The following is a 15775-nucleotide window of genomic DNA, read 5'->3' as shown; positions in this document are numbered from 1 at the left end:
TGTTGGTTCAGTGTCTGTACAGAGCATTCTCACTACACACCCTCTGCTGCTCTCTGCTGGTTCAGTGTCTGTACAGAGCATGCTCACTACATTCCGCCCTGCTGCTCTCTGCTGGTTCAATGTCTGTACAGAGCATGCTCACTACACACCTCCCTGCTGGTTCAGAATCTGTACAGAGCATGCTCACTACATTCCTCCCTGCTGCTCTCTGCTGGTTCACTGTCTGTACAGAGCATGTTCACTACATTCCTCCCCGCTGCTCTCTGCTGGTTCAGTGTCTGTAAAGAGCATGCTCACTACAATCCTCCCTGCTGCTCTCTGCTGGTTCAGTGTCTTTACAGAGCATGCTTACTACATTCCTCCCTGCTGCTCTCTGCTGTTCAATGTCTGTACAGAGCATGCTCACTACCCACCTCCCTGATTCTCCTTTCTGGTTCAGTGTCTGTACAGAGCATGCTCACTACAATCCTCCCTGCTGTCCCCTGCTGGTTCAGTGTCTGTACAGAGCATGCTCACTACAATCCTCCCTGCTGCTCCCTTCTGGTTCAGTGTCTGTACAGAGCATGCTCACTACATTCCTCCCTGCTGCTCTCTGCTGGTTCAGCGTCTGTACAAAGCATGCTAACTACATTGCTCTCTGCTGGTTTTGTGTCTGTACAGAGCATGCTCACTACATTCCTCCCTGATGTCCTCTGCTGGTTCAGTGTCTATATAGAGCATGCTCACTACACACCTCCCTGCTGGTTCAGAATCTGTACAGAGCATGCTCACTACAATCCTCCCTGCTGCTCTCTGCTGGTTCAATGTCTGTACAGAGCATGCTCACTACATTCCTCCCTGCTGCTCTCTGCTGGTTCAGCGTCTTTACAAAGCATGCTAACTACATTGCTCTCTGCTGGTTTTGTGTCTGTACAGAGAATGCTCACTACATTCCTCCCTGATGTCCTCTGCTGGTTCAGTGTCTATATAGAGCATGCTCACTACACACCTCCCTGCTGGTTCAGTGTCTGTACAGAGCATTCTCACTACACACCCTCTACTGCTCTCTGCTGGTTCAGTGTCTGTACAGAGCATTCTCACTACAATCCTCCCTGCTGGTTCAGAATCTGTACAGAGCATGCTCACTACACACCTCCCTGCTGGTTCAGAATCTGTACAGAGCATGCTCACTACAATCCTCCCTGCTGCTCCCTTCTGGTTCAGTGTCTGTACAGAGCATGCTCACTACATTCCTCCCTGCTGCTCTCTGCTGGTTCAGCGTCTGTACAAAGCATGCTAACTACATTGCTCTCTGCTGGTTCAGTGTCTGTACAGAGCATGCTCACTACATTCCTTCCTGATGTCCTCTGCTGGTTCAGTGTCTATATAGAGCATGCTCACTACACACCTCCCTGCTGGTTCAGAATCTGTACAGAGCATGCTCACTACAATCCTCCCTGCTGCTCTCTGCTGGTTCAATGTCTGTACAGAGCATGCTCACTACATTCCTCCCTGCTGCTCTCTGCTGGTTCAGCGTCTGTACAAAGCATGCTAACTACATTGCTCTCTGCTGGTTTTGTGTCTGTACAGAGCATGCTCACTACATTCCTCCCTGATGTCCTCTGCTGGTTCAGTGTCTATATAGAGCATGCTCACTACACACCTCCCTGCTGGTTCAGTGTCTGTACAGAGCATTCTCACTACACACCCTCTACTGCTCTCTGCTGGTTCAGTGTCTGTACAGAGCATTCTCACTACAATCCTCCCTGCTGGTTCAGAATCTGTACAGAGCATGCTCACTACACACCTCCCTGCTGGTTCAGAATCTGTACAGAGCATGCTCACTACAATCCTCCCTGCTGCTCTCTGCTGGTTCAATGTCTGTACAGAGCATGCTCACTACATTCCTCCCTGCTGCTCTCTGCTGGTTCAGCGTCTGTACAAAGCATGCTAACTACATTGCTCTCTGCTGGTTTTGTGTCTGTACAGAGCATGCTCACTACATTCCTCCCTGATGTCCTCTGCTGGTTCAGTGTCTATATAGAGCATGCTCACTACACACCTCCCTGCTGGTTCAATGTCTGTACAGAGCATTCTCACTACACACCCTCTACTGCTCTCTGCTGGTTCAGTGTCTGTACAGAGCATTCTCACTACAATCCTCCCTGCTGGTTCAGAATCTGTACAGAGCATGCTCACTACATTCCTCCTTGCCTCTCTCTGCTGGTTCAGTTTCTGTACAGAGCATGCTCGCTACATTCCCCGCTGCTGCTCTCTGCTGGTTCAGTGTCTGTACAGAGCATGCTCACTACACACCTCCCTGATGCTCCCTTCTGGTTCAGTGTCTGTACAGAGCATGCTCACTACACACCTCCCTGATGCTCCCTTCTGGTTCAGTGTCTGTACAGAGCATGCTCACTACACACCTCCCTGATGCTCCCTTCTGGTTCAGTGTCTGTACAGAGCATGCTCACTACACACCTCCCTGATGCTCCCTTCTGGTTCAGTGTCTGTACAGAGCATGCTCACTGCACACCCCCTGCTGCTCTCTGCTGGTTCCGTGTCTGTACAGAGCATGCTCACTACATTCCTCCCTGCTGCTCTCTGCTGGTTCAGCGTCTGTACAAAGCATGCTAACTACATTGCTCTCTGCTGGTTTTGTGTCTGTACAGAGCATGCTCACTACATTCCTCCCTGATGTCCTCTGCTGGTTCAGTGTCTATATAGAGCATGCTCACAACACACCTCCCTGCTGGTTCAGTGTCTGTACAGAGCATTCTCACTACACACCCTCTACTGCTCTCTGCTGGTTCAGTGTCTGTACAGAGCATTCTCACTACAATCCTCCCTTCTGGTTCAGTGTCTGTACAGAGCATGCTCACTACACACCTCCCTGATGCTCCATTCTGGTTCAGTGTCTGTACAGAGCATGCTCACTACACACCTCCCTGATGCTCCATTCTGGTTCAGTGTCTGTACAGAGCATTCTCACTACACACCCTCTACTGCTCTCTGCTGGTTCAGTGTCTGTACAGAGCATTCTCACTACAATCCTCCCTTCTGGTTCAGTGTCTGTACAGAGCATGCTCACTGCCCACCCCCTGCTGCTCTCTGCTGGTTCAGTGTCTGTACAGAGCATGCTCACTACATGCTCCCTTGTGGTTCAGAATCTGTGCTGATCATGGGGTGAGGGTGTGACAAAATTTTAGCACATTCACTTTTCCTGCAGTATGCCGCCTAATACTTGGTGTAAACTAAAACTCATTATTGCAAGCTTACAGGACACAAGTGCATCAATTATCTGCCATGATAAATCTGGAGCATTTTTAAGAATTAGACAGTTTTAGTAAAATTTCCCCTTGTTTTTGAAAAATGTGTTATACACAAACTGTGGACTTCCAGATGTAGCAAAACTACAACTCCCAGCGTACCCGGACAGCCATAGGCTGTCCGGGCACGCTGTGAGTTGTAGTTTTGCCACATCTGGAGACCCACAGGTCAGGAAACACTGAATTAGATAATCTGCATCGATCTGCCGCATTGTATGTATCCTGTAGCCAACATGCCGGAAAATGTCGCATCCAGCAGATCCATGGGGTGGCGATGTGGAGTCTGCAGTAACACAGTGGGGTATACCTGCATACATGACATCACCACCACCAGTAGGGGGAGGCAGAGGTGACTGTGGGAGATCAGCTCATCCCCCCCCCGGGTGACATGGCTATAAGAGCACCACATGTAATTTATTTATTTATTTTATTTTATTTATTTATATAGCGCCTACAGAATCCGCAGCACTTGTAATGTAATGTAATGAGTGCCTGAACCCGGGTTGGCGCCCTCGTAGCGGTGGTACACGGTTGCACCGCCGGTCTACTCCACTGAAGGACTTAATGAGGCTCCGGCAGATAATACGCGGCTATAAAATGCGTTTTTACTGTTCAAGTCGCTAATTAAGCTCCACATCGGAAAGATGTTTGCAGGAAACAGAGCGGCTTTTCGTATTAGCGGCACATTCATTTGGACACCGCGAGTCGGGTATTTTGACAACACAGCCCGTAATTAGGAATTCTTGAAATCTTTCCAAAAAATTAAAAAGCCGCTCGCAGAATGAGACTCGACACGAACAAGAGGTGGATGGAAGCGAGTTTTGCATTTTAACCATCTGTGATAAATGGAGCTGGCGGATGGTGACGAATTACAAATGGTGAACAGCGACGCAGAGCCACGGGCAGGCGCCGGGATATAGGTGCGGGATGTGGTAGTGAGGGGTGGCCTACGGGTAACACCTGCAGTCGCCTATATGTGTCCATACACCTGCCGCCCCTTATATGTGTCCATACACCTGCCGCCCCTATATGTGTCCATATACCTGCCGCCCCTTATATGTGTCCATACAACTGCCGCCTCTTATATGTGTCCATACACCTGCCGCACCTTATATGTGTCCATACACCTGCCGCCCGTATATGTGTCCATACACCTGCTGCCCCCTATATGTGTCCATACACCTGCCGCCCCTTATATGTGTCCATACACCTGCTGCCCCCTATATGTGTCCATACACCTGCCACCTCGTATATGTGTCCATACACCTGCCGCCCCTATATGTGTCCATACACCTGCCGCCCTTATATGTGTCCATACACCTGCCGCACCTTATGTGTCCATACACCTGCCGCCCCCTTATATGTATCCTTACACCTGCTGCCCCCTATATGTGTCCATACACCTGCCGCCCCTTATATGTGTCCATACACCTGCCGCCCCTTATATGTGTCCATATACCTTCCGCCCCTTATATGTGTCCATACAACTGCCGCCCCTTATATGTGTCCATACACCTGCCACCCCTTATATGTGTCCATACACCTGCCGCCCGTATATGTGTCCATACACCTGCCGCCCCTTATATGTGTCCATATACCTGCTGCCCCCTATATGTGTCCATACAACTGCCGCCCCTTATATGTGTCCATATACCTGCCGCCCCTATATGTGTCCATACAACTGCCGCCCCTTATATCTGTCCATATACCTGCTGCCCCCAATATGTGTCCATACACCTGCCGCCCCTTATATGTGTCCATATACCTGCCGCCCCTATATGTGTCCATACAACTGCCACCCCTTATATGTGTCCATATACCTGCTGCCCCCTATATGTGTCCATACACCTGCCACCCTTATATGTGTCAATACACCTGCCGCCCTTTATATGTGTCCATACACCTCCCGCCCTTATATGTGTCCATATACCTGCTGCCCCCTATATGTGTCCATACAACTGCCACCCCTTATATGTGTCCATACACCTGCCTCCCTTATATGGGTCCATACACCTGTCCCCCCTTATATGTGTCCATATACCTGCCGCCCTTATATGTGTCCATACACCTGTCGCCTCCTATATGTGTCCATACACCTGTCACCTCCTATATGTGTCCATACACCTGCTGCCCCCCCATATGTGTCCATACACATGCCACCCCCTATATGTGTCGATACACCTGCTGCCCTCCTATATGTGTCCATACACCTGTCGCCCCTATATGCGTCCATACACCTGCTGCCCTCCTATATGTGTCCATACACCTGCTGCCCGCTATATGTTTCCATACACCTGCCGCCCCCCTATATGTGTCCATACACCTGTCGCCCCTATATGTGTCCATACACCTGCCGCCCCTATATGTGTCCATACACCTGCTGCCCCTTATATGTGTCCATACACCTGCTGCCCCCTATCTGTGTCCATACAACTGCCGCCCCTTATATGTGTCCATATACCTGCCGCCCCTATATGTGTCCATACACCTGCCGCCTCTTATATGTGTCCATATACCTGCTGCCCCCTATATGTGTCCATACACCTGCCGCCCCTTATATGTGTCCATACACCTGCCGCCCTTATATGTGTCCATACACCTGTCGCCCCTTATATGTGTCCATATACCTGCCGCCCTTATATGTGTCCATATACCTGCCGCCTCTTATATGTGTCCATATACCTGCTGCCCCCTATATGTGTCCATACACCTGCCGCCCCTTATATGTGTCCATACACCTGCCGCCCTTATATGTGTCCATACACCTGCCGCCCTTATGTGTCCATATACCTGCCGCCCTTATATGTGTCCATACACCTGTCGCCTCCTATATATGTCCATACACCTGCCGCCCTTATATGTGTCCATACACCTGTCACCTCCTATATGTGTCCATAAACCTGTCGCCTCCTATATGTGTCCATACACCTGCCGCCCCCTTATATGTGTCCATACACCTGCTGCCCCCCTATATGTGTCCATACACCTGCTGCCCCCCTATATGTGTCCATACACATGCCACCCCCTATATGTGTCCATACACCTGTCGCCTCCTATATGTGTCCATACACCTGCCGCCCCCCTATATGTGTCCATACACCTGCTGCCCCCCCATATGTGTCCATACACATGCCACCCCCTATATGTGTCCATACACCTGTCGCCTCCTATATGTGTCCATACACCTGTCGCCTCCTATATGTGTCCATACACCTGCCGCCCCCCTATGTGTCCATACACCTGCTGCCCCCCTATATGTGTCCATACACATGCCACCCCCTATATGTGTCCATACACCTGTCGCCTCCTATATGTGTCCATACTCCTGTCGCCTCCTATATGTGTCCATACACCTGTCGCCCCTATATGCGTCCATACACCTGCTGCCCTCCTATATGTGTCCATACACCTGCTGCCCCCTATATGTTTCCATACACCTGCCGCCCCCCTATATGTGTCCATACACCTGCCGCCTCTTATATGTGTCCATATACCTGCTGCCCCCTATATGTGTCCATACACCTGCCGCCCCTTATATGTGTCCATACACCTGCCGCCCTTATATGTGTCCATACACCTGTCGCCCCTTATATGTGTCCATATACCTGCCGCCCTTATATGTGTCCATATACCTGCCGCCTCTTATATGTGTCCATATACCTGCTGCCCCCTATATGTGTCCATACACCTGCCGCCCCTTATATGTGTCCATACACCTGCCGCCCTTATATGTGTCCATACACCTGCCGCCCTTATGTGTCCATATACCTGCCGCCCTTATATGTGTCCATACACCTGTCGCCTCCTATATATGTCCATACACCTGCCGCCCTTATATGTGTCCATACACCTGTCACCTCCTATATGTGTCCATAAACCTGTCGCCTCCTATATGTGTCCATACACCTGCCGCCCCCTTATATGTGTCCATACACCTGCTGCCCCCCTATATGTGTCCATACACCTGCTGCCCCCCTATATGTGTCCATACACATGCCACCCCCTATATGTGTCCATACACCTGTCGCCTCCTATATGTGTCCATACACCTGCCGCCCCCCTATATGTGTCCATACACCTGCTGCCCCCCCATATGTGTCCATACACATGCTACCCCCTATATGTGTCCATACACCTGTCGCCTCCTATATGTGTCCATACACCTGTCGCCTCCTATATGTGTCCATACACCTGCCGCCCCCCTATGTGTCCATACACCTGCTGCCCCCCTATATGTGTCCATACACATGCCACCCCCTATATGTGTCCATACACCTGTCGCCTCCTATATGTGTCCATACTCCTGTCGCCTCCTATATGTGTCCATACACCTGTCGCCCCTATATGCGTCCATACACCTGCTGCCCTCCTATATGTGTCCATACACCTGCTGCCCCCTATATGTTTCCATACACCTGCCGCCCCCCTATATGTGTCCATACACCTGCCGCCCTTTATATGTGTCCATACACCTGCCGCCGCCCTATATGTGTCCATACACCTGCCGCCCCCTATATGTGTCTATACACCTGTGGCCTCCTATATGTGTCCATACACCTGCCGCCCCTTATATGTGTACATACCCCTGCCGCCCCCTATATGTGTCCATACACCTGCTGCCCCCCTTATATGTGTCCATACACCTGCCGGACCTTATATGTGTACATACCCCTGCCGCCCCCTATATGTGTCCATACACCTGCAGCCCCTTATAAGTGTCCATACACCTGCCGGACCTTATATGTGTACATACCCCTGCCGCACCTTATATGTGTCCATACACCTGCAGCCCCTTATATGTGTCCATACAGCAGCCTCCCCTCTATATGTGTCCGTACACCTGCAGCCCCTTATATGTGTCCATACAGCAGCCGCCCCTTATATGTGTCCGTACACCTGCACGGCATCATGGGGAGTTTTGTCCTTTTCTATTTTTCAGTTCCTTACCATATTCAGGATCTTTTTCAGATTTGACCTAATACTTTTCATAGCTGAGGGTTTGGTACAGTTGTCTGATTATCAGGGCTGACACAGGGAAATCAGAGGGTGTCAGATACAGAGAATTTCTAGTCTTATCAGACACAATCCCTGGTTAATGCCTGTTCACATTATATAGAAATACATTTCCAGCATCATACTCACCACCGTCTGATGGTTCACCTGAATAACCTCATCACCCGCGTGGATCTTCTTACACTGGTCGGCAGGAGACTGTGATAAGAAAAGAAACCATAATTAATATTACACAAGGAGTTAACTGGACCACCACCACCAGTACAAGAGAGGTAACTGGACCACCACCACCAGTACAAGAGAGGTAACCGGATCACCACCCCCAGTACAAGAGAGGTTACTGGACCACCACCCCCAGTACAAGAGAGGTAACCGGACCACCACCACCAGTACAAGAGAGGTAACCAGACCACCACCCCGAGTACAAGAGAGGTAACTTTACCACCACCCCCAGTACAAGAGAGGTAACTGGACCACCACCACCAGTACAAGAGAGGTAACTGGACCACCACCACCAGTACAAGAGAGGTAACCAGACCACCACCCCCAGTACAAGAGAGGTAACTGGACCACCACCCCCAGTACAAGAGAGGTAACTGGACCACCACCACCAGTACAAGAGAGGTAACTGGACCACCACCCCCAGTACAAGAGATGTTACTGGACCACCACCACCAGTACAAGAGAGGTAACCGTACCACCACCCCCAGTACAAGAGAGGTTACTGGACCACCACCAGTACAAGAGAGGTAACTGGACCACCACCCCCAGTACAAGAGAGGTAACTGGACCACCACCACCAGTATAAGAGAGGTAACTGGACCACCACCACCAGTACAAGAGAGGTAACCGGACCACCACCCCCAGTACAAGAGAGGTTACTGGACCACCACCACCAGGACAAGAGAGGTTACTGGACCCCCACCACCAGTACAAGAGAGGTAACTGGACCACCACCATGACAAGAGAAGTAACTGGACCACCACCACCAGGGCTAGAGAGGCAACTGGACCACCACCACTAGGACAAGAGAGGTAACTGGACCACCACTACCAGGACAAGAGAGGTAACTGGACCACCACCACCAGGATAAGAGAGGTAACAGGACCACCACCAGGACAAGAGAGGTAAATGGACCACCACCGGGGCTAGAGAGGTAACTATAACACCCCCAGGGCAAGAGAGGTAACTGAACCACCTTCCCCAGGACAAGAGAGGTAACGGGACCACCACCACCAGTACAAGAGAGGTATCTGGACCACCACCACCAGGACAAGAGAGGTAACTGAACCACCAACCTTAGGACAAGAGAGGTAACTGAACCACCACCCCCAGGACAAGAGAGGTAACTGGACCACTACCACCAGGACAAGAGAGGTAACTGGACCTCTACCACCAGGGCATGAGAGGTAACTGGACCTCCACCCCCAGGACAAGAGAGGTAACTGGACCTACACCCCCAGGACAAAAGAGGTAACCGGACCACCACCACCAGGACAAGAGAGGTAACTGGTCCACCACCAGGACAAGAGAAGTAACTGGTCCACCACCAGGACAAGAGAGGAAACCGGACCACCAAAACTAGGCATGAGAGGAAACCAGACCACCACTAGCAGGCAAGACAGGTAACTAGACCGCAACCACAAGGCAAGAGAGTTAACCACACCACCACCAGGACAAGAGAGGTAACTGGACCACCACCACCATACATTAGAGGTAACTGTACTGCCATGACCTGGGCAAAAAGCCAGCTTACTGCCCAGGTCTATACCCAAATACACTTGTTGCTGACCCCCATACCAGTTCTGTTCAGATTTTTCAACAACCTCAGCTGTGAGGAGTATTAGGTAAGAACAGGATTATAGCCTCTGTAAAAAAGTTCCAGAGATCTTGTCTATGATAAGGAATTAAAACATAAAGTATATTAAAAGGTAAATCCCCTATAAAGGCTTCTTCCGAGCAGTGGTGGAGTTCTCCTTTACATGAGGACTTCCCCATTATACTAAGACATTTCCACCCACTCATGGTAATTTTGGGGTTTTCAGGTCGTTCTCATCTTCACCCTAGGATTTCGGAGTGATGAAACGTTCCGCCACTAATTCCGGAGCTCGCTGCATTTTATCCTTTGAGCCGCAGGATTATTAAGATGTTACTGTCAGGGAAGTTCAAGGCGTCAGAATTAACAAGCAATGGGATTCCGGAGACATCTCCACCGGGTGCGCAGATTAACAGCGACAAAATCTCGGCGAGAGAGAGAGCGCAGGGTTCAGAGAGAGTGCACGGTGGCTGCGCAAACCCACTCAAACCCACCCTGCCCCACAGCCAAACAGGGGGGCAAAGAGCTCATCAGCTGTCCTGTGCCCCATTACTTGCCTTGTGCCCCATCACCTGCCCTCTGCCCCATCACCTGTCCTGTGCCTAATCACCTGTCCTGTGCCTAATCACTTGTCCTGTGCCCCATAACTTGCACTGTGCCCCATCTTCTGCCCTGTGCATTACCCCCTGTCCTGTTCCTCACCCCCTTTCCTGTGCCTCATCACCTGTCCTGTGTGTCATCATCTGTCCTGTGCCTCATCACCTGTACTGTGCCATATAATCTGTCCTGTACCTCATCACCTGCCCAGTGCCCCTTTACCTGTCCTGTGTGTCATCATTGTCCTGTGCATCGTCACCTGTACTGTGCCTTATAACCTGTCCTGTGCCCCATCAACTGCCCTATGCTCCATCACCTGCTCCATGCCTCATCACCTGCCCTGTACGTCATCTACTGCCCAGAGCCCCATCACCTGCCCTGTGCCCTATCACCATTGCCTTCCCTGTGCCCTATCACCATCACCTGCCCTGTGCTCCATCACCTGCCCTGTGTCCCATCCCCTGCCCTGTGCCCTATCACCATCACCTGCCCCGTGACCCATCACCTGCCCTGTGCCCTATCACCATCACCTGCCCTGTGCCCTATCACCATCACCTGCCCTGTGCCCTATCACCTGCCCTGTGCCCTATCACCATCACCTGCCCTGTGCCCTATCACCATCACCTGCCCTGTGCCCTATCACCATCACCTGCCCTGTGCCCTATCACCTGTCCTGTGCCCTATCACCTGCCCTGTGCCCTATCACCATCACCTGCTCTGTGCCCTTTCACCTGCCCTGTGCCCTATCACCATCACCTGCCCTGTGCCCCATCACCTGCCCTGTGCCCTATCACCATCACCTGCCCTGTGCCCTATCACCTGCCCTGTGCCCTATCACCATCACCTGCCCTGTGCCCTATCACCATCACCTGCCCTGTGCCCTATCACCTGCCCTGTGCCCTATCACCTGCCCTGTGCCCTATCACCATCACCTGCCCTGTGCCCTATCACCATCACCTGCCCTGTGCCCTATCACCATCACCAGCCCTGTGCCCTATCACCTGCCCTGTGCCCTATCACCATCACCTGCCCTATGCGCCATCACCTGCCCTGTGCCCTATCACCATCACCTGCCCTGTGCCCTATCACCATCACCTGCCCTGTGCCCTATCACCATCACCTGCCCTGTGCCCTATCACCTGCCCTGTGCCCTATCACCATCACCTGCCCTATGCGCCATCACCTGCCCTGTGCCCTATCACCATCACCTGCCCTGTGCCCTATCACCATCACCTGCCCTGTGCCCTATCACCATCACCTGCCCTGTGCCCTATCACCTGCCCTGTGCCCTATCACCATCACCTGCCCTATGCGCCATCACCTGCCCTGTGCCCTATCACCATCACCTGCCCTGTGCCCTATCACTATCACCTGCCCTTTGCCCTATCACCATCACCTGCCCTGTGCCCTATCACCTTCCCTGTGCCCTATCACCATCACCTGCCCTGTGCCCTATCACCATCACCTGCCCTGTGCCCTATCACCTGCCCTGTGCCCTATCACCATCACCTGCCCTGTGCCCTATCACCTGCCCTGTGCCCTATCACCTGCCCTGTGCCCTATCACCTGCCCTGTGCCCTATCACCATCACCTGCCCTGTGCCCTATCACCTGCCCTGTGCCCTATCACCATCACCTGCCCTATGCGCCATCACCTGCCCTGTGCCCTATCACCATCACCTGCCCTGTGCCCTATCACCATCACCTGCCCTGTGCCCTATCACCATCACCTGCCCTGTGCCCTATCACCTGCCCTGTGCCCTATCACCATCACCTGCCCTATGCGCCATCACCTGCCCTGTGCCCTATCACCATCACCTGCCCTGTGCCCTATCACCATCACCTGCCCTGTGCCCTATCACCTGCCCTGTGCCCTATCACCTGCCCTGTGCCCTATCACCATCACCTGCCCTGTGCCCTATCACCATCACCTGCCCTGTGCCCTATCACCTGCCCTGTGCCCTATCACCATCACCTGCCCTATGCGCCATCACCTGCCCTGTGCCCTATCACCATCACCTGCCCTGTGCCCTATCACCATCACCTGCCCTATGCGCCATCACCTGCCCTGTGCCCTATCACCATCACCTGCCCTGTGCCCTATCACTATCACCTGCCCTTTGCCCTATCACCATCACCTGCCCTGTGCCCTATCACCTGCCCTGTGCCCTATCACCATCACCTGCCCTGTGCCCTATCACCATCACCTGCCCTGTGCCCTATCACCTGCCCTGTGCCCTATCACCTGCCCTGTGCCCTATCACCATCACCTGCCCTGTGCGCCATCACCTGCCCTGTGCGCTATCACCATCACCTGCCCTGTGCCCTATCACCTGCCCTGTGCCCTATCACCTGCCCTGTGCCCTATCACCATCACCTGCCCTGTGCCCTATCACCTGCCCTGTGCCCTATCACCATCACCTGCCCTATGCGCCATCATCTGCCCTGTGCCCTATCACCATCACCTGCCCTGTGCCCTATCACCATCACCTGCCCTGTGCCCTATCACCATCACCTGCCCTGTGCCCTATCACCTGCCCTGTGCCCTATCACCATCACTTGCCCTATGCGCCATCACCTGCCCTGTGCCCTATCACCATCACCTGCCCTGTATCCTATCACCGTCACCTGCCCTGTGCCCTATCAACATCACCTGCCCTGTGCCCTATCACCTGCCCTGTGCCCTATCACTATCACCTGCCCTATGCGCCATCACCTGCCCTGTGCCCTATCACCATCACCTGCCATGTGCCCTATCACTATCACCTGCCCTTTGCCCTATCACCATCACCTGCCCTGTGCCCTATCACCTTCCCTGTGCCCCATCACCATCACCTGCCCTGTGCCCTATCACCTGCCCTGTGCCCTATCACCATCACCTGCCCTGTGCCCCATCACCATCACCTGCCCTGTTCCCTATCACCTGCCCTGTGCCCTATCACCATCACCTGCCCTGTGCCCTATCACCATCACCTGCCCTTTGCCCTATCACCTGCCCTGTGCCCTATCACCATCACCTGCCCTGTGCCCTATCACCTGCCCTGTGCCCTATCACCATCACCTGCCCTGTGCGCCATCACCTGCCCTGTGCCCTATCACCATCACCTGCCCTGTGCCCTATCACCATCACCTGCCCTGTGCCCTATCACCATCACCTGCCCTGTGCCCTATCACCTGCCCTGTGCCCTATCACCATCACCTGCCCTGTGCCCTATCACCATCACCTGCCCTGTGCCCTATCACCTGCCCTGTGCCCTATCACCATCACTTGCCCTATGCGCCATCACCTGCCCTGTGCCCTATCACCATCACCTGCCCTGTATCCTATCACCGTCACCTGCCCTGTGCCCTATCAACATCACCTGCCCTGTGCCCTATCACCTGCCCTGTGCCCTATCACTATCACCTGCCCTATGCGCCATCACCTGCCCTGTGCCCTATCACCATCACCTGCCATGTGCCCTATCACTATCACCTGCCCTTTGCCCTATCACCATCACCTGCCCTGTGCCCTATCACCTGCCCTGTGCCCCATCACCATCACCTGCCCTGTGCCCTATCACCTGCCCTGTGCCCTATCACCATCACCTGCCCTGTGCCCCATCACCATCACCTGCCCTGTTCCCTATCACCTGCCCTGTGCCCTATCACCATCACCTGCCCTGTGCCCTATCACCATCACCTGCCCTGTGCCCTATCACCTGCCCTGTGCCCTATCACCATCACCTGCCCTGTGCCCTATCACCTGCCCTGTGCCCTATCACCATCACCTGCCCTGTGCGCCATCACCTGCCCTGTGCCCTATCACCATCACCTGCCCTGTGCCCTATCACCATCACCTGCCCTGTGCCCTATCACCATCACCTGCCCTGTGCCCTATCACCTGCCCTGTGCCCTATCACCATCACCTGCCCTATGCGCCATCACCTGCCCTGTGCCCTATCACCATCACCTGCCCTGTGCCCTATCACTATCACCTGCCCTGTACCCTATCACCATCACCTGCCCTGTGCCCTATCACCTGCCCTGTGCCCTATCACCATCACCTGCCCTGTGCCCTATCACCATCACCTGCCCTGTGCCCTATCACCTGCCCTGTGCCCTATCACCATCACCTGCCCTATGCGCCATCACCTGCCCTGTGCCCTATCACCATCACCTGCCCTGTGCCCTATCACCTGCCCTGTGCCCTATCACCATCACCTGCCCTATGCGCCATCACCTGCCCTGTGCCCTATCACCATCACCTGCCCTGTGCCCTATCACTATCACCTGCCCTTTGCCCTATCACCATCACCTGCCCTGTGCCCTATCACCTGCCCTGTGCCCTATCACCATCACCTGCCCTGTGCCCTATCACCATCACCTGCCTTGTGCCCTATCACCTGCCCTGTGCCCTATCACCTGCCCTGTGCCCTATCACCATCACCTGCCCTGTGCGCCATCACCTGCCCTGTGCGCTATCACCATCACCTGCCCTGTGCCCTATCACCTGCCCTGTGCCCTATCACCTGCCCTGTGCCCTATCACCATCACCTGCCCTGTGCCCTATCACCTGCCCTGTGCGCTATCACCATCACCTGCCCTGTGCCCTATCACCTGCCCTGTGCCCTATCACCTGCCCTGTGCCCTATCACCATCACCTGCCCTGTGCCCTATCACCTGCCCTGTGCCCTATCACCATCACCTGCCCTATGCGCCATCATCTGCCCTGTGCCCTATCACCATCACATGCCCTGTGCCCTATCACCATCACCTGCCCTGTGCCCTATCACCATCACCTGCCCTGTGCCCTATCACCTGCCCTGTGCCCTATCACCATCACCTGCCCTATGCGCCATCACCTGCCCTGTGCCCTATCCCCATCACCTGCCCTGTATCCTATCACCGTCACCTGCCCTGTGCCCTATCACCATCACCTGCCCTGTGCCCTATCACCTGCCCTGTGCCCTATCACTATCACCTGCCCTATGCGCCATCACCTGCCCTGTGCCCTATCACCATCACCTGCCATGTGCCCTATCACCATCACCTGCCCTTTG

At 53.6% G+C, this 15775-nt stretch overlaps 1 protein-coding gene across 2 annotated transcripts in view; it reads right to left on the bottom strand.

Moving 5' to 3' along the window:
- The window catches only part of LOC130291147 (connector enhancer of kinase suppressor of ras 2-like), a 563764-nt gene that overhangs the window by 143266 nt on the left and 404723 nt on the right, over nucleotides 1-15775 (bottom strand). For both annotated transcript variants that reach the window (XM_056539606.1, XM_056539607.1), the window contains exon 8: nucleotides 8451-8519. In XM_056539606.1, coding sequence (XP_056395581.1) covers nucleotides 8451-8519 — 69 coding nt within the window. The remainder of the gene's footprint in view (nucleotides 1-8450; nucleotides 8520-15775) is intronic.

Source organism: Hyla sarda, chromosome 9, assembly GCF_029499605.1.
Source record: "Hyla sarda isolate aHylSar1 chromosome 9, aHylSar1.hap1, whole genome shotgun sequence".
Classification (NCBI taxonomy): Eukaryota; Metazoa; Chordata; class Amphibia; order Anura; family Hylidae; genus Hyla; species Hyla sarda.
The sequence above is the reverse complement of the archived record's forward strand: the minus strand, read 5'-3'. Positions and strand labels throughout refer to the sequence as shown.